We start from the raw sequence: 21,887 nt of genomic DNA, 5'->3' as shown, positions 1-21,887 counted from the left end.
ATTGGTGCACTTAACAAAATTAAATGTGCTGGGGGTGAGGCCAAGGGGTTGGAACTGTAGGAATGGGCTCAGGGTCTGGTGAATGGCCGGGGGAGAGGGCTCTGGGCTTAGGATAAGAGGCTCAGGGCTCTGGCAGAGGTGGTCTGGGGAGTAAGGACTCTGAGATGGGACTGGGGGTGATGGATTTTGGACACATGCTGCAATAGAGAAAGAGGACTCCCCTAGCTCTTTAGCCCAGCAGCATCATCTGGGGCTGGGTTGGGGCCAGAGCAGAGACACCACTCTCCCAGCCATAGCAGGTTAGGGGCTGGGTTGGGGCCCAGGAAAAATGCTTCTCTACCCTCCCCGCCCCCAGCTACAGCAGATCTGGGGCTGGGCTGTGGTCAGGGCACCTCTTGCTGTGTGGCAGCAATGCTGTGGCTGAGGGACAGGAAGTAGCAGTTAGCGCACAACACTGTTCTGTTCTCTGCAGGTCACACCCTGGCAACTCAAACTGCAGCACAGTATGGACATAGTATATGGGCATTAATATGCATTAGCTTTTAAAGTGGATTAGTTAAACATGCTTGTGGGGATGCTCTTACTTAGAATTAAAGTGGACTTAATTCAGTTTAATTTACTTCCTGAGGGTATGTCTACACTACCCCGCTAGTGCGAACTAGCGGGGTAATGTATGCATACCGAACGTGCAAATGAAGCCCGGGATTTGAATTTCCCGGGCTTTATTTGCATAAGCCGGCCGGGGCGTACATATAGTTCGGAATAGCTTGCTAGTCCGAACTATCTAGCCCGTGCCGCGTGTAGCCGCGCGGCACGGGGTTCGAACAAGCCGGCATTTAAAAATGGCGCCGGCCGGCTTATGCAAATAAAGCCCGGGAAATTCAAATCCCGGGCTTCATTTGCACGTTCGGTATGCATACATTACCCCGCTAGTTCGCACTAGCGGGGTAGTGTAGACATACCCAAAGTGAATTAAATAAACTAATCTTAATGCACTTTGGAATTAAGTCCACTTAACCTTATTGATAATTAATACACTATAGGCCTTACCATGCATAGCTGTACCACTGCATGTAGCCACTCTGTGCTTACAAGAGAGAACTCTACCATCAGCATCATTAAAGTACCTCCAATGAGTGTGCTATGTCAGTGGGAGAGGGTCTCCTGCTGATGTAGCGCTGTCCACACTTTTTTTTTTGTTGATGAAATTTATATCAGACAGGGGTATGGTTTTTTCACATGCTTGTGACACAGACATTTTACCGACAAAAAAGTGCTAGTGTAGAATAAACTGAAAATGTTCACACAGGAGTTTAGTGCAGTCCAACTGAGTCCACTTTAAATCCACACCCTTTACAATCTGGATTAATTTTTCTGACTGTTTCTGTGTAGAGTGTAGACAAGCCCAAAGTCCCATTTTCAGAAGTGCTTTAGAAGCCAAAATCCCAGTGAAAGTCAGGCTTATGAACCTAACTTACTTAGATGCTTTTAAAAATTGTGACCTGTATCTTCTCTTTTTGATTGTTTTTACTTGTATTTATAGTGCCAACTTGGAATTGGCATTCCTTGTTATAACTTAGTGATTCTTGTTGGTACTTTGTTCACTTGTGATAAACATTTGTATTGGGCACTGCCTACTAGCCAGTCAGGTTTTGTGGCCCATTATTCCAGGCAGTACACAATGACAGTTGCTTCTCCAAAAAGCTCATTTGTAGAAAAACAGAATTTATTATTTCTACTATTATTTCTATTTATTATTTATATAAATGTGAAAATTTGTCAAAATGACGGTTTGCAACATTTCTTAGTAATAACAATTCCTCATGAGGCTATTTTGTATGTATGAGTGTAAGTATCTTTTTAGGAATACAGAAGGAGCAAAGAAATTTTTTGGATTTGAATAGAGGGATTTTGTTTTTTCAATAAATATTAAATGGACATAATAAGGGTATGACATCTATAAATATGTGTGCACACACTATTGCATATGACCTGTAGACCTCCAACAATGTGGGTCTCTGATTTTACAAACTAGCAACAAAATAAATAGAGCAATCATTGGTATTTGGATGTAACTGTTAATAAGAGGGATTTAAATTTAAGTAAAGGTCCGGATCTCAACCCAGTTGACAGCAATGAGGATCTCTCCATTGATGTCAGTGGGAATGTGGGAATTGACTCAAATTATTATATAAATAAGTAAAGATGTTTGGCCTACATATGGGTGAGGGTTCTGCTGTCTTTATTCAAGAAAAATCTTCCATTGATTTTTTTGGCGGGGGGTGAGGAGGATTGTTTTGCCTGAGTTAGAAGTCAAGTATCCGTTGTCTTTGGTTTTTCTTTAAAATGAAGATTGTTTTTTGACATGAAATTCTAGGTAGGAGCATTTGGTGGCCTTTTGAAGTGTGGTGATATATATAATATACAGGAAAATACCAAGGCTCTTCTCCATGATAATGATGATTAGTTTAATTACATGGAGTATAATTGTTTCTCAAGATGACCTCCTTTTCTGATAAGCTCTTTTTTAATGAAAAAAAGCTAATTGGAATTGTAAATTACAGAAAGGAAAGAGGATGTTATTAGAAGTATTCGCTGTTTGTCTCAAGTACTGATGATTGGTTTTGGTGTTCTTAAGGTGCAAAGAGCAGATTATTAAAATTGACATGGAGTCAGCATGCACAAGGTAATATCCATTTCTGATGAATTAGTTCAAAGTCTGGAGATTTTCTTTGTAGAGGATTAGATTATATAGTGAATAGAGACTCTCAAAAGAAAATAGAATTGTGTATTTAAGCCTTTAGAAATATTATTTGATGGCAATAAAATGTTCTCTGAAATTCCCTTCTGAGTGGAGAAAATGGAGTTTGTTTTCAGTAATTGCATTTTCTAGCATTTGCTTTCGCGCTTTCCAATATGAGTTAAGCCAATTGGAACCTGTGATTTGGTTTTGCTTATTGGCAAAAGGACCATGTAAATTGATCTGTGATGCATTTATAGAGAACACTTTCAAAGTTTTGAAATTGAGATGGCTTTTTCTTATTAGATTTAGGTAGTATTATGATTCATTTCTGTATTTTAGCCTAATGTAATAGTAACCAAAAATGTTCTTTTTCAATTTAGTTTTAATCAAGTTTTAGAAGAGTATTTCCATTTCACTTCACTGGCACAGTGAAGGCTGAGTTTTTGTTTCCATTGTCAGCTCTGTATTCAAAGTTAAGTATCCCAGCTCTTTGAAACCACATTGAGTTAAAATTTGTTTGGAATATGTCTGCTCTAATGTGATATATCTTAATATGTTTAGTATTTTATGTCCATGGTTCAAAGGGATAATATTAAGTTCTTTAGAACAACCCTACACCTCCCTTCCCTTTAAAGGTATGTGTTCTTGTAAACTATATGGGACTAGACATTTATCTTATTTACACTTGTGTAAATCTGAATTTTTTTTGCCTAAATCAGTGGCACTTCCCCTTCAAGTCACCAGATAAACTGAAAACTAAATCTGTCCTTTAACCTGTATACTATCTCAAGTTAGTGCTATGTAATTTAAATGGATCCTTTTTAAAAGCAAACATACTCATAAGCAATAGTGTTATGCCTCCTCTTTGTGCCCTATATTGTTTATAGTAAGTCCTAGGGTGTTTGGCATATTTAGAAAAAAATCCACAAGGATTGATTTTAAAAATGAATGAAGAATAAAACAAAACAAAAGCTATTGCATGGTGCAATGACCATATTGCTCTTCAGACTTTGCTAAATTTAAAGGTAGACTTTTTCATTATTGCCAACTCTTGCAACCTCATGTGAGTTTTATGGTATTTGGTATTCTCCTTGGAGACCCATCATGTCAGAATCCTCTGCTTCTTAAAAGTAATTTTCTAGTTTTCCTCATTTTGGAGGAAAGCTTGAAAACATTAACCCTAATGGGTCATTCACCAACAAGCAAATAAAAAGAATTCCAATTTATTCTTTTTTTAAATCCCCTGATTTTGGGGTGGGGTGAGGCTGACTCGGTATTTTTGAACCCTCAATTGGCAATACATTGAACTACAAAATCAATGTGAGGCTTTAAAGACTGTCTAATCTGTATTCTACTTCAGGACAAATAAATATTGGGCATCACTTGATAAGACCTAGTGAAAACCTTCTCTTACTAGACTTCACTAGAGAGTAGGGATGTTTAAATGCATTTAATTAAGTAACTCTGCGACCACTGAACATTTCAGCGGCTACATGTACAGCAGCAGTCAGTTACCTGGTAGCCGGTGCATGCAGAGAGCTGGCTATTAGACTGGCTCCCTGCCTGTACTGGCTCTCACCTGCCTCCACTGTGCTGTTGCCTCTGATACAAAGATAGCAGCACAAAAGTTCGGGGGTTCAGAGATGGCACCCTGGGTGTCAGTGCTGGGAGCTTGCGTGTAACCATGAAGGTTAACCGATGAGCCCATCTTACCGGTTAGCTGTGTACAAGATTACTCTTTCACATTCCTACTAGAGAGATTGTTTCAGTAACATTATTCCAATAACAGATAGTCCTTAGAGTCACCTTAGAGTCAGAGGCTACGTCTACACCTCAAGGTTTTTATGCAAAAACATTCGTTTTTGCACAAAAACCAGCAGAGTGTCCACACCTCAAGTGCACTTTTGTGCAAGAAAATCGACAGGACAGAGGGCTTTTGCCAGTAGAGTTATTCCTCTCCCCATAAGGAATAACAGGTGTGGTCGGCAAAAGTACAGGTGCTCTGATGGCCATTGTGTGAATGGCCATCAGAGTTTTCTTGCGCAAGAGCGTCCATTCATTGTGGATGCTCTCGTTTACAAAAACACATCACTTTTGTGATGAGCTTTGAGGTCTGGACGTGCTTTTGTGCAAGAAGTTTTTGCGCAAAAACTCCCGCGCAAAAAGCTTCTTCCGCAAAAACCCTGCAGTGCAAACAAAGTCTAAGGGTGTGTCTACAGTGCGGGTCTTAACTAGAAATAAGCTGTGCAAATTGAGCTACATCAATTGCGTATCTTATTTCAAAATAACTTATTTCGAAATAAGGAGCATGGACACAGCACTTATTTCAAAATTGAGCACTCTTCCTCTAACTTCCCTTCCTCCTCATACAATGAGGGTTACAGGAGTTGGAGTAAGAAGTCCTCCAGCTTGACAGTATTTTGACACAGTTTCAAAATAACTGCCTCCTGTGTTGACGTGGACTAAGTTATTTCGAAATAGCGCTAGTGATTTCAAAATAGGGTATGTCTATGCTGCAACACTAATACGCAGGGCTCACCGAGCGGTGGTGAGCCCCGCTCGCCAGCCATGCGGTTCTGCGCATGCGCAGATCACTCTGTGCCGGCTCTTCCGGGGTGTAATCTACTCACCATGGGCGAGTAGATTACACTATATATCGAGTCCTGCTAATACGTATATAGGATCTTGAGCTTTTATGGATAAAGCCCACTTTACCTCCACACAAGCTTGAGAGGTTAAAAATTGCTGTAAATTGGCTGTGGCATGAATGGTGAAACGAAAGATTCTCTCTGACTGTTGTTTTTTTTTTTTTTTGAACAAAAATAATTCTGGTTATAAATCACAAACAGTTACATTAGAATAATGCTACGGTTGAGACATAAACGCACAAGAGCAAGGAATTTCCAATGACTGTTGTCACTGCTTCCTTAAATCAGCCCCTTTGTTACTAGATTCGATAGTCTATATGGCTCTGTTTCAGTGATCCCACTCCACCTGGTGATGTTACCTGTCACTGTCTTACAATATATGTTACTTTTATATGGGCCAGATATGTAACTAGGAATATTTGCTGTTAATCACTACTGATTCTGCTGGTCAGGGACCCACACAGGTCAAGTAACATCTCCTAGTGCTGTGGATTCTAGAGGAAGGCCTTCTGCTTCAGTTTACCAGGACTGAGTTATGGGTGATGAGACAAAAGATTCACTTAGCATTTCCTTGCTTTCGTGGGTTTATAGCTCAACCTTGGCATTATTGTAACGTAGTTTTTTGTGTTTAATGTTTCTTAGACTTGGTTTTCCATTACCAGCATGGAAGAAACCCTAATGCATGAGTTTCAGAGGAGAAGGTAGCAGTCTGAACCTGCTGTGGGGCTCGATCAGCAAGTGTGAGTATTAACGCTAGAGCTGTCAGGCCTTGTGAAAATTAATGAAGCCTGACGGGTAGAGTGAAAGGTCAGAGGCAGAGCTTGCACTTACATAACGTTTCTTTTTTGTTGTGTCTAACAACCTTTTCAACAAAGGGGAGCTTTTATGTACGAGCTGTAGATTTATCACAGGAATCCAAGGGGCTTGGCCTTCACTTTTCTCTGTACTGTGGTCTGATGTTTTCTTTGCATAAAGCAAAACAGTTAAACTTTTACTCTTTCTCCCACTTTTTCTCCCTATATTTTCCATGTGTTTTTATCTTTCCCTTTACTCTCTTCCAAAACCAAGTGTTACTTTAGAAAGACATTTGGGAACTGACGTTTAAAAAAACTAGTGGAATATTTTGCAGCAGGAAGATTTGCAGAGTTCTGGGACTTAGGCTGTCTTCAGTGGCCTGGAGCTATGCCCAAACCTTGTGTTTCTTTTTTTCATGTGTGTTTTGTTTGAACTATTTATTGTTGTGAGTTGTTTTGTTCTTTTTTATGTCTTCAGGATGTTTGTGTGAATGGTTGAAAACGTGTTAATGTATTGGCTTGTTTGGCCAATATATTTGTCTTATTATTATTATTTTTTATTTTTATTATTATTATTATTATTATTATTATTTGACTAAAGGATTTTTTGTTTTACAGTGTGGGAGATAACGGGAGAGATACGTTTCCGAAAACAAGCCAGAGCTTTTTCATTGCTAGTATAATCTAAAGAAAGATGTTTGCTTTTTCTACCCTGTTTTGGATTCTGATTTTTACAGAGGACTATTGTTTTTGTGTGCGGAGTGGGAAATTCACTATGTATTATACAGATACCAGTCTAATCCATCCATTCCGTGTGGAAGGAAGGAAGGAGCAGAGCTATTGAGGGATTGTTCTTCCTCCTCTCAAAATAGGGAAGGCCCCATTGTGCGGTTGGGGCACTGTGACTTTTTCCTCAAAAAATGAGGAAGAATGGCTCTTGCACAAAAGGAGTTTTTTTGCACAAAAAGGAGCCATCTACACAGTGCTTTTTTGCACAAAAATCTTTTGTGCAAAAGGGATCCAAGCAGGAATTGCAAATGAGAGTGTGACATATGCAAATGAGCGCTCCATTTGCATTTCTTCTTGGGCAATAGGCTCATAGTGTAGACGTAGCATCAGGGAAAAGCAAGAGGTGAAGCTCCTGTTCACTCTATCTCCAAAACCAGTGGAGTTTCTACCAGACAATCTAACAGGACGTATGACTTGCTCAGAAAAGTGTTAAGTTCCACTTCACAGGATTTGTTGCTCTCACCGTGGTGAGGGGGAATGTGTACAGCTTCAGCCAGACCACCAATGGCAGGCCTTCTGTTGTCTGAGCTCTGCTGCCAATACCAAGGACCAGCATGGAGAAATGACTGGTGGTTTTGTGGTCTTCTGATTTCTGAGCTCCCGTAGTTACAAGAGACTGTTCCTTGCTGCTTCTGCAAGCACTTCACGTTTGACTCTCAATTCCCTGCTCTAACTACCACCAGACTCTGACTTGCTGTATGACCACAGACAGTTAATTGGTGTGTGCTGAGTTTGCCCATCTGCAAAGGGAGCAGGATAATATTTATCTACTTCATAGAGGTATTGTGTGTCTTAGTTAATTAGTGCTTGTAATATACATTGAGATCCTTTTGATGAAAGGCACTGAAAGAGTTGTAAAAATGAGAAGACAGCAGTCAGATATCTTTGACTAAAATACATTTGCAATTTTATCTACTGCAGCTATAGACAGCAGTAAAGCTCCATTTCTAAAGTGAATTATTTCATGTGATGTTAGGTTGAGGTTTTGGAAACCTCTGGCAAAATTACATAGTAAAAAAAAAACTCTCGGTTTAAGTATTTAAAGTTAATTTGGCAAAACCAGTTTCTTGGGAAGATCGTATATCTTCAGTGTAATCCTTAATTCCAAAGTCACATTTTAGTGGCAACTGCTCAGTGGAAGAGGCACAAAATTTATTTGTGAGCCTGAAACTGACTGACTCTGAACCGTACATGTTCTTATCTGAGCAAGAGTGCCACTTAACTGTCATCTTTAGGGAGAGGGATGCCGTCATAGCTATTGCAGTAATTTCCTAGTTTGGGATTAAATTCAGCCCTGGGATGTGCACAGTTTCCATTGCATGCAGATATTCAAGGATATAATTGGCCTAAGGAATATATTTTGGCACACTGGCAGATGAAGCAGGGATTTGAATTTCCTGTGCTTTGTTTGCATAATGGCAGCCGCGTGTTCTTTCAAAAACGGGGATTTCAGAAGTGAAACTGCTGTCTAGACGCGGTTCTTTTGGGAAAAAAAACCTTTTTCGAAAGATCCTGTATGCCTCAAAAAATGAGTAGTACAGGATCTTTCGAAAAAGGGGGCTTTTTCCCAAATGAATCGCGTCTAGACAGCGATTTCACTTTGGAAATCCCCGTTTTCAAAAAATCGCGCAGCTGCCATTATGCAAACAAAGCACAGGAAATTCAAATCCCAGCTTCATTTGCAATTTCGATCTGTCTGAGGGTACGTCTAGACTACCGCGTTTTGTCGACGGAAGTTTTGTCTACAGATACTGTCGACAAAACTTCCATCCACAAAGAGCATCCAGACACATTGAGTTCTGTCGACAAAGCAAGCTGCTTTGTCGACAGAACTCCGTAGTCTGGATGCAATGTTACAGGCAATAACACCTTCTGTCGACAGAGTTCTGTCGACAGAAGGTGTTATGCCTCGTAAAATGAGGTATACCAGCGTCGACAAAACTGCTGAGTTCTGTCGACGTTATGTCGACAGAACTCAGCGGTAGTGTAGACGCTGGTATAGTTTTGTCGACAAAAGTCCACTTTTGTCGACAAAACTAGGTAGTCTAGACACACCCTTTACATCCCTCTTTCAAAAGAGGGATGTAGTTTAGACATAGCCTAGGTGTCTTATCCAGAAAGGAACATGTTTTTCACTTATGGTGACCTGCTTTCACTTGCGTACCAGTATAGTCACATAACTCCTTTAATACTCTTCATATATACAAGTTGCATTGGTTATTCCAGCATATTACTGGCTCTCAGTAGAGACTTCATATGTCTTTGTTGAATTATTATGCATATAACTGACCTAGGGGATCCCTGTCAAACTCTGTGCATGCTGCCAGTTGGATCAAGTGGTGCCTTCATCACAAATGCCCATTGACAGAAACACAGGTGTCTTGGGAACTTCTGCGAAATGTAGCTTCTGCCCACTGAGTGAGGCTAGGTGCAAAGTTGGGCTGCAGCTAAGCAGAAGCTTTGGGACTCAGGCACCTGAATCTGTGGGCTTAGCTTCTGTTCCCCATCTGTAAAATGGGGATAATATTATTTCCCTTCCTCACAGGTGTGTTGAGGATACATAGATTAAAGATTGTGAAGAGCTTTGTGATCTTCTGATGAAAAGCACTCTATAAAAAGAGGTGTTAGTGATGAGGACTAGCCTTGCAAAATGAAGGCTGAGCAGAGATATGATTGCTATCTATTGATATATTGGATAGTGGGGCAGTAAACACCAGGGAGGGAGAAGTGCTATTTACATTGAAAAAGAACAGTATTGTCTCAACGAGCATGGTGAAATTCAAGCTGTAAATTGGAAGGTGCTAACAGCCACAGTAGCGAGGTTCTGGAGTAGTCGCACAGCAGTAGCAGGGGAAAACACAGAACTAGATTAAAGCCGGAGACTGATAAATTTAAGAATGGGATTAAATGGCAGGGTTGCTTGTAACAATAGGAGTCAGGAGGTTTACAGGATCTGTCGAAAAAGTCTTTCTTTGTCAACAGATCCCCCTCTAGACTGCCACTTTTTGTCGACAGGTGTGGAGTCCTGGCTCTGGGAGGGAGCAGGGCGGGGGCTTGAAGTGCAGGAGGGGGTGCTGGCTCGAGTGGGAGCTGGGGGTTGCAGAACGGGCTCTGCTGGGCGGCATTTGCCATCAGTAGCTGCGGTTTAGCAATGCAGCAAGGCTGAGACAGGCCCCTAGCCCGGCACCACACTAGATTATTGCATGGACACAAACGTCTGCCTGGGAGAGACATCTGTGTCTGCTGCTCCACAGAGTTCTGCTCTCAGGAGACGCTGCAGCCGAAGGAGGGGAGCGTGGTGCCAGCGATCCACACCAGCACCTCCTCCCAGCCGGGTGGCTGTACTGCTCCCAGCTCTGCTGCTCGCTACATCTCCTATCCAGGCTCATGGAGCCCTGCTGGTGGCAGAGCTGGGGCTGGGATAGCCAGAAGGCTGGGAGGAGCCACCAGCTGAGGACGCTGAGAGCGGTGGAACCACATTCCTTTCCTTTGGCCACAGCGTCTCCTGCAGGCGGAGCCCTGCAGAGCAGCAGATACCAACGTCTGCCTGTGGATAGACATTTGTATCCGTGCAGGACTCTACATGCCCCTCCAGGAAGGGGTCAGCGAGCCCCTGGATCCCATTCTCACAGAGACTATGCCCTCCCCCCAAAGGCCCCACTCCACCACACACAAAGGGCCATGCTGGCTGTTTCTGAGAATGGGGCAGCAGCGTGGGGCCGGAGCAGTCAGGGAGCCTGCCAAGTACTGACTGCGATCAACTGGAGGTTGCCTAGGATTGACAGAGTCAATCACAATCGACCGGACTATTCAGGATCAAGCCCTTTGCTCATGTATATCGTTCAGTATAAATAGTGATTCAGTTGCAGTTGGCTGCATTTGGCATGACTCCAAAGTGAACTCTCCAAGCTTGGGATGTGAGGCTCAATAAAAATTTGTCTTGAAGTAAGAGGTACAGTTTGTCATTGGGCATGAGCTCAGTAGTATGCTAATTCTGAAGTATCTTATTAAACTAAATGGGAAAATGTAAAACGTGGTCATTTATCTGGATTGTGGCTGGAATTTTTCTCCACTGAAGTTGGCAAATGTTGATAGTTGGCAAAATCTGATTTTAATATTTCCAGCCAGCTTCTCTTAAGAATTTCCCCAAATCTAACTTTATGGGAATGGATAGTTTTGACAGTTGTGTCAAATTTCATGTCAGTGGCGTTCTTTATGTTTTCTCTGAGAAAAGAAAGTTATCCCAGGAGTCACAGAGAGCAGGAATTGTAGGAACCTGTTATTCCTAGTTTTAAAACAAAATGAATTGCAGAGCAGCATATGATGGAGAAGAAAAGGGAAATGAGGGAATGAGGCATAAATTGCAGAGAAGTGACAAATGCCCAGAAGAATCTCCCCTAGCTTTTTAGTCTAATGCAGCACCAAGTAGTTATTACGATGCATAAACTGCATTTTGTTCAGACATTAGGAATCTACAAAGATGCCTAGTGTTTCTGGGGGCAGGGGTATAGCTTTTATTTTTCTACCGCGAATTAGCTAATTTTAATTAGGAAATCATAGAATACTAGGACTGGAAGGGATCTCGAGAGGTCATCGAGTCCAGTCCCCTGCCCTAATGGCAGGACCCAGTACTGTCTAGACCAGTTGTCCCCAACCTTTAGAGGCTGCCGGGCACCAGGGGGCGTGGCCGTTCGCCTGCCGGGTGCCAGAGGGCGGGGACACATGCACGCCCCGGGGGCGGGGCCCCCCCCATAGCCACGTGCTCGGGGGCGGGGCCCCCCCATAGCCGCGTGCTCAGAGCGGGGGGCCCCCCCGCAAGCGCCACGCTCCCAGGGCCAGCACCCCCCTCCAAGCGCCGCGTGCCCGGGGCCGGCGCCCTCCCCCAAGCGCCGCGCGCCTGGGACCGGCGCCCCCCCCCCTGCAAGCGCCGCGCGCCCGGGGCCGGTGCCCTCCCCCCAAGCGCTGCGCGGCCGGGGCGCGAGCGGCCAATTCACGGCACTCCTGGGGCCGGTGTCTGGCTCTGGCTCCATGCATGCACCACGTTCCCGGGGCCAGGCCAGCCCCGAGCACTTGGTGGGAGCACACAAATGGCCCCGCGGGCACCATGGCGCCCGCGGGCACCGTGTTGGGGACCACTGCTCTAGACCTTTAATCATACTTGTTGCTCTTTTCTGGACCTTCTCCAATTTCTCCTCATCTTTCCTAAAATATGGCGCCCAGAACTGGACACCACACTCCAACTGAGGCCTAACTAGTGCAGAGTAGAGCAGAAGAATGACTTCTCGTGTCTTGCTCACAACACATCTGTTAATTCATCCTAGAATCATGTTTGCTTTTTTTGCAACACTGTCAACACTGTTGACTCATATTTAGCTTGTGGTCCACTGTAACCCCTAGATTCCTTTCTGCCATACTCCTTCCTAGACAGTTGCTTCCCATTCTATATGTGTGAAACTGATTGTTCCTTTAAGTGGAGTACTTTGCATTTGTCCTTAATAAACTTCATCCTGTTTACCTGAGACCATTTCTCTAATTTGTCCAGATCATTTTGAATTATAACCCTATTCTCCAAAGTAGTTGCAACCCCTCCCAGCTTGGTATCATCTGCAAACTTAATAAGCACACTTTCTATGCCGATATCTAAATAGTTGATGAAGGTATTCAACAGAAACGGTCCCAAAACAGACCCCTGCGGAACCCCACTTGTTATACCTTTCCAGCAGGATTGTGAATGGTTATCCAGCTAGTTATGTACCCACATTATAGTAGCCCCATCTAAGTTGTATTTGTCTGGTTTATTGATAAGAATATCATGCGAGACCGTATCAAATGCCTTACTAAAGTCTAGTAATGTTCACATAGTGCTGAACTCCCATTTCCTTGCCATAAATATGGAAAGAGAGAATTCTCACTTTCCCCATAAGCCCCAGTGGGGTAAAGTTAGTCTGACTGTCACAAACAATTATCTATTTATCAAAATAAAAATGAAACTCCGGTCATCTGAAGAAGTGGGCTGTGCCCACAAAAGCTCATGATGCCATCTATGGGTATGTCTACACTACAGCACTGATTCGAACTAACTTAATTCGAATTAGTTAATTCGAACTAAGCTAATTCAAATTAGTGCATCTAGACCTAAAAACTAGTTCGAATTAGCATTTTGCTAATTCGAACTAGCATGTCCACATTGAGTAGACCCTGAACCGAGGTTAAGGCTGGCCGGAAGCAGTGCCAGCACGGCATCAGATTAGGACTTAGAGCGTGGAGCTGCTGTTTCAGGCTAGCCAAGGGCTGTGCTTATAGGGACCTGACCCCCACCCCGGACAGACAGTTCTCAGGGGTTCCCTGCTTGCAAAGCAGTCCTGGCTTGGAGTGCCCTGAGTGCCCACACTCGGCACATCACAGCACTCGGCTGCCATACGGGGGGGGGGGGTCAATTGGGGGGCTGCAGGAGAGCTTCCACCCCGAGGAGCCCGCAGAGACACCCCAGTCCTCCCTATCGGGGGCTCGTACCCCATTCCTCCCTCACCTCCTTCAACTTACCCCTCCCTAGCCCCCCTTCCTGATGTACAAAATAAAGGACACGTGTGTTCAAAAATAGAAACTCTCTTTATTGAACAAAACTTGGGGAGACTGGGAAAAGGAGGTGGGAGAGGGGAAGAGAGAGGGTGGGAGAGGGGAGGGCAACTAAAATGATCAGGGGTTTGGAACAGGTCCCATATAAAGAGAGGCTAAAGAGACTGGGACTTTTCAGCTTAGAAAAGAGGAGACTGAGGGGGGATATGATAGAGGTCTATAAAAGCATGAGTGGTGTGGAGAGGGTGCATAAAGAAAAGTTCTTCATTATTTCCCATAATAGAAGGACTAGAGGACACCAAATGAAATGAATGGGTAGCAGGCTTCAAACTAATAACAGAAAGTTCTTCTTCACAAAGCAAATAGTCAACCTGTGGAACTTCTTGCTGCAGGAGGCTGTGACGGCTAGAACTATAACAGAGTTTAAAGAGAAGTTAGATAAAGTGATGGAGGTTGGGTCCATGGAGTGGTATTAGCCAGGGGGTAGAAATGGTATCCCTGGCCTCTGTTAGTGGAAGGCTGGAGATGGATGGCACGAGACAAATGGCTTGGTCATTGTTTCGGTCCATCCCCTCCATGGTTCCTAGTGTTGGCCACTGTCGGCAGACAGGCTTCTGGGCTAGATGGACCTTTGGTCTGACCCAGTACGGCCATTGTAAGCTCAGGGCTCAGGGTCGGGGGTCTCAGTGGACCACCCTGATTTTCATGCAAACCTGCTCCTGGGTGGCCAGGCTGGCAGCTATCCTGCCCTAGACAGCCACTTTCCTGTGCGGACGTCGTGGATGAGGTCCACGATCTCCGCACTAGACCAGGTGGGTGCCCGCCTCTTGCGGACCCGGGCAGGCTCCCGGGAGCCGCCAGCCTGGTCCCGGGAAGAGGCGGAGAGCTTGGTGGCAGCGGGTAGCTGGTTCATGCTGTGCCAGGTGCAGGGTATGCTGGCTGGGTGCTGGCAGGCTTGCACCTGGCACGGGCACCGTAGCCAGCCCGTGCCCCTTTAAGGGCTCTGGGGCCGGGAGGGGGGCAGACGAGTTTCCCTGGTGGTACCCAGAGTGGCCACCAGGGAAAGCTGGGGAGGGCTAGCCTCCCACTAGTTTGAATTAAGTGGCTACACAGCCCTTAATTCGAACTGCCTAATTCGAACTAGGCGTTAGTCCTCGTAGAATGAGGTTTACCTAGTTTGAATTAAGCGCTCCGCTAGTTCGAGTTAAGTTCGAACTAGCGGTTTGTATGTGTAGCGCCTATCAAAGTTAATTCGAACTTCATCTCTTAGTTCGAATTAACTGTGTAGTGTAGACATACCCCATATGTTTTGTTAGTCTTTAAAGTGCTACCAGACCATTTGTTGTTTTTTCTGTAAGAGACTAACTCGGCTACCCGCTGAAGCGTCTGTTTATCAGGTAAGCTTTTTTATTTTATTTGCAAACCTAATTTTTAAATAGGAAATTTGTATGTGTTTATGGGGATAGTGCTGGCAAGAATACAGAGAGCCCAGTCTTGTATTCCTTCAGTGGGGCTACGTCTATACTTCGCTGTTTTGTGCAAGAAATATGCAAATGAGACCAAGCATGGAATATCGCCACACCTCATTTGCATAATTTATGAGCGGCCGCTTTTTGTGCAAAAACTCCATCTTGCACAAGAGCCGTTCTTCCACTTTTTTTCAGGAAGAACGGCTCTTGTGCAAAAAGTGGCCACTCATTAATTATGCAAATGAGGTGTGGCGATATTCCATGCTTCGCCTCATTTGCATATTTCTTGCGCAAAACAGTGCAGTATAGATGTAGCCTGGGTGTTTTAGTAGTAAAGAGACTAAAGAATTGGGGCTGGGATGTCCTCAGTACTCATAAGTACAAAATATTAGTATTTCTGTCACAGTTTGTACAACCAAGCAGGGCCAAGAACGGTAAGAAGAGGTGACTACCTAGTGGTCTAGCTAATCCACGGTATTTGTAAATAAACCATCACTTTTGTGAATTACATTCCTTTATTAAATAATCATTGGGAACATGCACTAAGCTGAATGAGTTTGCGTATGAGAAGAAAGATGGTCTTGTGGTTAAGGCTCTGCTCAGAGGCCAAGTCCCAGCTCTGACACAGACTTTTCTGTGTGATTTTTGGCAAGTTGCTTTGGAACAGATTTTTTAAAAGAACTCATCTTTTGTTAAGGTACAGAAATAAAGGGACTTGATTTTCAACATATTTTAGGAGGGCTGGAGTTTTTTTGTTTTGTTTTTTTTTCCCCAAAAAATCTGGCACCAGTTCGAGGTCCCATGCCCTTGAAAATTCTGTCCCTATGGGCCAGTCCCATTGATGTCAGTGAGCTTTGGATTAAGCCCTTAGGAAATACTATTATCCACATATTACAGATCTGAACTGAGGCACAGAGAACCTTTCTTCCTCCATTTCTCTGCTTGCCCATTTGACTTGTAAGCCATACAGAATGGGAAGTGACTGTCTAGGAAGGAATACCGCAGAAATCTATTTAGAGGTCCTAGTGGACAAGAAGCTAAATATGAGTCAACAGTGTGACACTGTTGCAAAAAAAGCAAATGTGATTCTGGGATACATTAACAGGAGTGTTGTGAGCAAGATACAAGAAGTCATTCTTCTTCTGTACTCTGTGCTGATTATCCCTAAGTTGGAATATTGTTTCCAGTTCTGGGCACCACATTTCAGGAAAGATGTGGAGAAATTGGACAGGGTCCAGAGAAAAGCAACAAAAATGATTAAAAGTCTAGAGAATGTGACCTATGAGGAAAGATCTAAAAGAATCGGATTTGTTTAGTTTGGAAAAGAGAAGACTAAGAGGGGACATGATAGCGGTTTTCAGGTATCTGAAAGGGTGTTGCAAGGAGAAGGGAGAAAAATTGTTCTTCCTGGCCTCTGGTGATAGGAGAAGAAGCAATGGGCTTAAAATTGCAGCAAGGGAGATTTAGGTTGGACTAGAGATGAGAAGGACTAGTCAACTATCCGATACGCAAATGCTTATTGGATAGTTGACAGGATAGTCAACTAGTCGCTTCCTCCCCTTCCCCTTTCTGCCTCTATCAGAAAGAGGTAGCGGGGGGATGGGGAGAATGAAGGGGATACTTTAAAGAGGCAGTGCCGCTCGAAGCCTGGATCCAGATCCCAGGCTCCACAGGGTGCTGCTGCTTTGAAACACCACGTGCAGCCTGGGGCCAGCTGGGGTGTGCCCACGCTGCACGCATTGCATGGAGTCTGGGATCAACAGATGACTCACCCGCTGACGCCAGGCTCCATGCAGCACTACCACTTTGACATAGCATGGGGAGCTCGGCATTAGGCTCCATGTGGCATTTCAAAGCAGCAGCACCGGTGTTTTCACCTTTGAAGTGTAGCAACTATTCGATTTGCCAATTAGTCGATATTTAACATCCTTAGGTTGGACATTAGGAAAAACTTCCTACCTGTCAGGGTGGTTAAACACTGGAATAAATTGCCTAGGGTGGTTGTGGAATCTCCATCACTAGAAATATTTAAGAGCAAGTTAGACAGACACTTGTTAGGGATGATCTAGATCAATGTTTCTTAAACTTTTTGAGACCATGGAACACCAAACAATAATATTTTTTTATGGGGAACACCTGTGAAAATTTTCTTTAACAAAAAATTGTCAGACAAAAAAAAGACAAAAACAAAGAAGAAGTTGCAGCACACCTGTGAGTTGTTCACGGAACACCAGTGTTCCGTGGAACATAGTTTAAGAAACACTGATCTAGATGATGCTTCGTCCTGCTGTGAGAACTGGAGACTGGACTTGATGACCTCTCAAGGTCCTTTCTAGTTCTAGTGTTCTATGATAAGCCCGTAGGGGTAATATCTGTCTCTTATACAGCACCTACCTCAGGATAGAGACCCAGTCTCAATTAGGCACTAATAAAACACAGTAATATTAATATTAATTAATAATAAGAGTTCATCGTAGGTGTGCTCGCACTTTGTAGAATAAGGCAGAGTGTGGGAATAAAATTGTGTAATGGGTACTTTTGCATCCTTAAATTCATGTAAAACATAGCTTTAATAAATATTTATACCTAATAAATACACACTGAACACCTTTTTTCTTTGAGTGCTTTACAAACATTCATTATGCCTCACTGTATACTAAACTGGGATTGAAGACTGCTGACTTCCAGCCAGTCCCATGTACTAACACACAGTATGTCCAATCTTCAGCAGTGGTATCTCCAAGCAGTGGAGCTGAGCTGATTTACACCAGCTGAGGATCTGGCTACATGCCTGCCAGCTTGTTTTGTTTCATTTTGCCTTTGGTTTTGCCTTTTCTTTGTGTGACATTACTTTACATTTTAACAAAATTTCTTTGAAATTAAAAGCAGCAGCATTAATAACGTTCGCTACCCACGGAGAAACACATGGATCCTGTGTATTTCATTCTGTCCATGTTAGCTGTCTACTAATTTTGCCAGCTTTTGCTGGTGTGGAAAGCAAATGTGCTAATTAAGTGCTCTTTTTGTTATTTCAGGAAGCCTGCCATATGAATATAAAATAGTGATTGCTGGGAATCATGAACTGACATTTGATAAGGAATTCATGGCAGACCTTGTTAAACAGGATTACTACCGCTTTCCCTCTGTGTCCAAATTGAAACCAGAGGACTTTGACAATGTTCAGTCACTCCTGACAAACAGTATTTACTTGCAAGATTCGGAGGTAACGGTTAAAGGATTCCGAATATACGGTGCCCCATGGTAAGTCTCCATTTACATTTTTTTGGGCTTATTTGTTTTTTCAGCCACAGCAAGAGAGATTGCCACTGAAAATACGAGTCCTGCTTTATTGCGCTGCTGTGCAGAACCATACTAAAGCTTTGAGTAAACTGTGAATTGTGAGCAGCTATGAAAACACAGACAGTATTGTTTCAGTTGTGGTGGTAAAGATTTTATGGCTCAAGATTAACATAATTCATTTGTTTGTGTGAATGAGACAGTAAGTAGAGCAAGAAAAGAAGAGCTGTGATCTATATCCATTCTTCTTGTTGTTTGATTAGTGGAAATTTTTGGACAAATTCTGCTCTCTTCTGTATCCATGCAGTTCCAGTGAATTCAGGGAGCTGGAGCCTGAATCTCCACTGCTTTGTGTGTTGTGTGGTCATTTATACCTGTAAAAACATAGCTCAGTTTGGTACTGTTTCACTCCCACAATGTATAAAGCAGTTGATCTCTAATTTCTTATCTTGCTGCCGAGGAATTCTGCAAATTTGTCTGTTCTCTTTTATTCTCAAAGTTTTGATAATTAGACTTTAGCCTAATTTTGACTGCCATTAGTGTGAGAAATCATAATTGAGTCCGTGCTGAACAAATTCAGGAAGAAACTAACTATAATTGTCTACAGTTCTGAGCTGAAGATACCTTACATTAAATTTTTAAAATGCCACCTTCTTTATCTTACTGCTAGTTTTGCAATGTGTTATCATGTCATCTTGTCTGGCTGTTTAAATGTAGGATCCTGGTACTATTTAAATTCAGTTAGCACAGTAAGGAAAACTGAGATGCCTATTTCACAAATTGACTCTCAGTGATATTAAATATGTAGGAATTATACTACTAACATATATGGTGTTTTAACTAATTACATACTAGTGTGCATCGACTAGCATGGGCTTAATAATAAGTCTTTCATGTAGCTCAGTGATACCAGTTTCACTTTAAATGAGAAACTTTTTTTGCACCAAAAACGAGTCTGCAATATGTATGTTTCTACAGTCACTTCTTACGTACATTTGAGAAGATCTCTCCTAGTCTCACCTGCATGATGCTGCTTAGCAGTTTACAGGCAGCATACTTGCTCAGTTACTCTCAAGGTGGTGAAGTTCCTGATAATGTACCTTGTATGGTCCACAGGAAGCAGTGGGAAGGCAACCCAGGTGTGAAGGGAGAACTTATACACTTATTCTTTGGCCAGTGGGCCTGACTTACATTACAAAAACCAGTAGTTTAAAAGTCAGAGGCTTTAGCTTCTAGTTTAAATCAACTTGACACTATCTATCTTTTTTCTTTTTCTTTTTCTTTTTCTTTTTCTTTTTCTTTTTCTTTTTCTTTTTCTTTTTCTTTTTCTTTTTAAAGAACTTAGATTCACCATGTCTGCTAATTGGTAGAGATGGTCTTAATTCGGGCAACGAACTCTTAAAGATGTTTTAAAGTCTTTTTTTTTCTTTTAAGCATATGTGGTTCACGGAAGAAGACATGGGCACATAAAGGCCTTGGTAATGTAATATAGATTGGAGGTTGTTGCTGGAAGGCTTAAAGCTCTGTGAGCTCTCTGGAATGTTAGCTTCTAAAATTATGATGGTGAAAAGATTCCTCATCCAGCAAACTCTAAAGAGAACATTTGCAATTTGCAGAAAACTTCTGACGTTTGCAGACATCTTTTCATCTTAGTATAGATGGATATTTTAATTTACCTAGAATAAGATTATTGCCACTGGAGAGACCAGAGAGGAAAATGTAGACTTACAGGCCATGAGGAATGACTTCTTGTAGGAAATGTAACTTGGTGTTTTACAATAGAGGACATTTTATGATACACCCCCAGCACAAGTAAATAGATATACTGATTTTTTTTGTTCCCTGAACCTATAATGTTGACCTGTGGCCAACCACATCTAGAAGTCTTTACGTTTTGCATTTCATATGTGTGAAGATAGGAGGTTTATTATGAAATACTAAGGGACAAGTGATCAAAGAAAAAAGGATCTCCTAACCAGAAGCTATGAATGGTATTCATAACTTTCCCCATGCAGCACAAGCTATTGGACACTTACTGTTTGTTTCATAATGACCTGACTCCTTAATACACTAACCTTAGGTACAAAATGCCTGGATGGCAATGGATACATTTCCCAGATGTAGTTTTGGAAAGTTTAATTCCATCCATGTCTCTCTAATCCAGTGGTGGACAACCTGTGGCCCATTACGGTTCTATGAGTGACCCACAAGACATGTTTACTGTTCCCCATGAATAGGGTTGCCAGATTCTGCTGGTTTCCATCCATGTAGATTTTTCCCCTACCAATATTACTAAAGTGACACACATATAAAATAAGGGCACATGAAATGAGGCGTATGCACTCAGACCTATGCACTCCCTCTGCAGCCAGTAAAAGCACTGCTATGGTCCATTTGGCGCACTCTGCAAATTCTAGGTATGCAAGCAGAATTAGCAACACTGCTCTATCCCAGGAGACTGTCTTGGTTATGATAATCTTGTGGCCCACTGAGCGAGAGGGCCACTCATGTGGCCTGCTCACTAGCCCATTGTTTCTTTAATCTCTTTTGAACAAAGTTTATAATTTGTGTTACACAGTGATTAATTATGGTAAATATGTGTTTAGGGCAAGTGGGAATGGGGAAATTGAGATGAGACAACTATTTTAAATTCATGTAGCTCTTTAGAGCGTGTGCTTTGTTTGGAGGATTCTGGCAGCTGATGCTGAAATGGCAGCTTTCATCCCCTTCTCTTATGTCAGCTACTGGGAAAGTGTGAAATCCAATTAGATGTCTGCATTTTGTGTGGCTCCTTCAGAGGAGGAAAACGTTGGATACGATGCAGGAACAGTCAGCTGTTCAAAATTGCACAGAAAGGAGTGATGTGGAAAGACTTTTAGCTTTTGTGCTTTTCTGGTATACATTTCCCCCCATCCTCCACACTTACCCTGAGCTACTATCATCGATTTTCAAATACAGATTATCCCAAAAGGAGGAAAACTTGGGGGAAGGGAGGAGGGTTTATACATCTGTTTACCCCAATTAGGGTTTTTATCTACATGTATAAAAATACACACACATACTATTCTGTCTCAGAGATGGAACACGAGTGCATTAAACGAAAAGACACTCCAAGCCTAAATTGAGCTAAACTGGCAAGTTCGATTTATATGCATTTTGGATGATATATCCACAGGGAAAAATCCATGTTTGCTGATACAGCTAGTGGTTTTAATTTAAGCAGAGGGATCAAACTACGAATAACATCTGCAATTCTGAGGGTTTCAGCCTGTCAGAGGGTATCTAAGAAGTAATTGCTATCAGACTGGGAACACGGGCTATAACTCATCTATTTATAAAATGTAAATTGCCAACTCAATGTAGCTATGGGAAAGGAATATCAGTCCATATTCATTACATGTTATTACTCATCGTACATCTGAAAGCTTTCTAAAGACCTATGAGAATTGAAGTAGTGCCTCCTATCTCACAATTTAGTAGAATTTGTATGTAGAAAATAACTTACAACACACAGGAGCATTCATGTGTATTTGCAATTGGTGAGTGCAGTGGAGCATATCAACAGTATCTG

At 42.6% G+C, this 21,887-nt stretch overlaps 1 protein-coding gene across 3 annotated transcripts in view; it reads left to right on the top strand.

Annotated features, from left to right (window-relative positions):
- MPPED2 (metallophosphoesterase domain containing 2) overlaps nucleotides 1-21,887 on the top strand; it is a 192,552-nt gene that overhangs the window by 95,204 nt on the left and 75,461 nt on the right. For all 3 annotated transcript variants that reach the window (XM_006119865.4, XM_006119864.4, XM_006119866.4), the window contains one exon: nucleotides 18,055-18,280. In XM_006119865.4, the coding sequence (XP_006119927.1) occupies nucleotides 18,055-18,280 (226 nt within the window). The remainder of the gene's footprint in view (nucleotides 1-18,054; nucleotides 18,281-21,887) is intronic.

The sequence above is a fragment of the Pelodiscus sinensis genome, chromosome 4 (assembly GCF_049634645.1).
Source record: "Pelodiscus sinensis isolate JC-2024 chromosome 4, ASM4963464v1, whole genome shotgun sequence".
NCBI lineage: Eukaryota > Metazoa > Chordata > Testudines > Trionychidae > Pelodiscus > Pelodiscus sinensis.
Note: the sequence above shows the minus strand (reverse complement) of the source record. Positions and strands in the feature narration are given on the sequence as shown.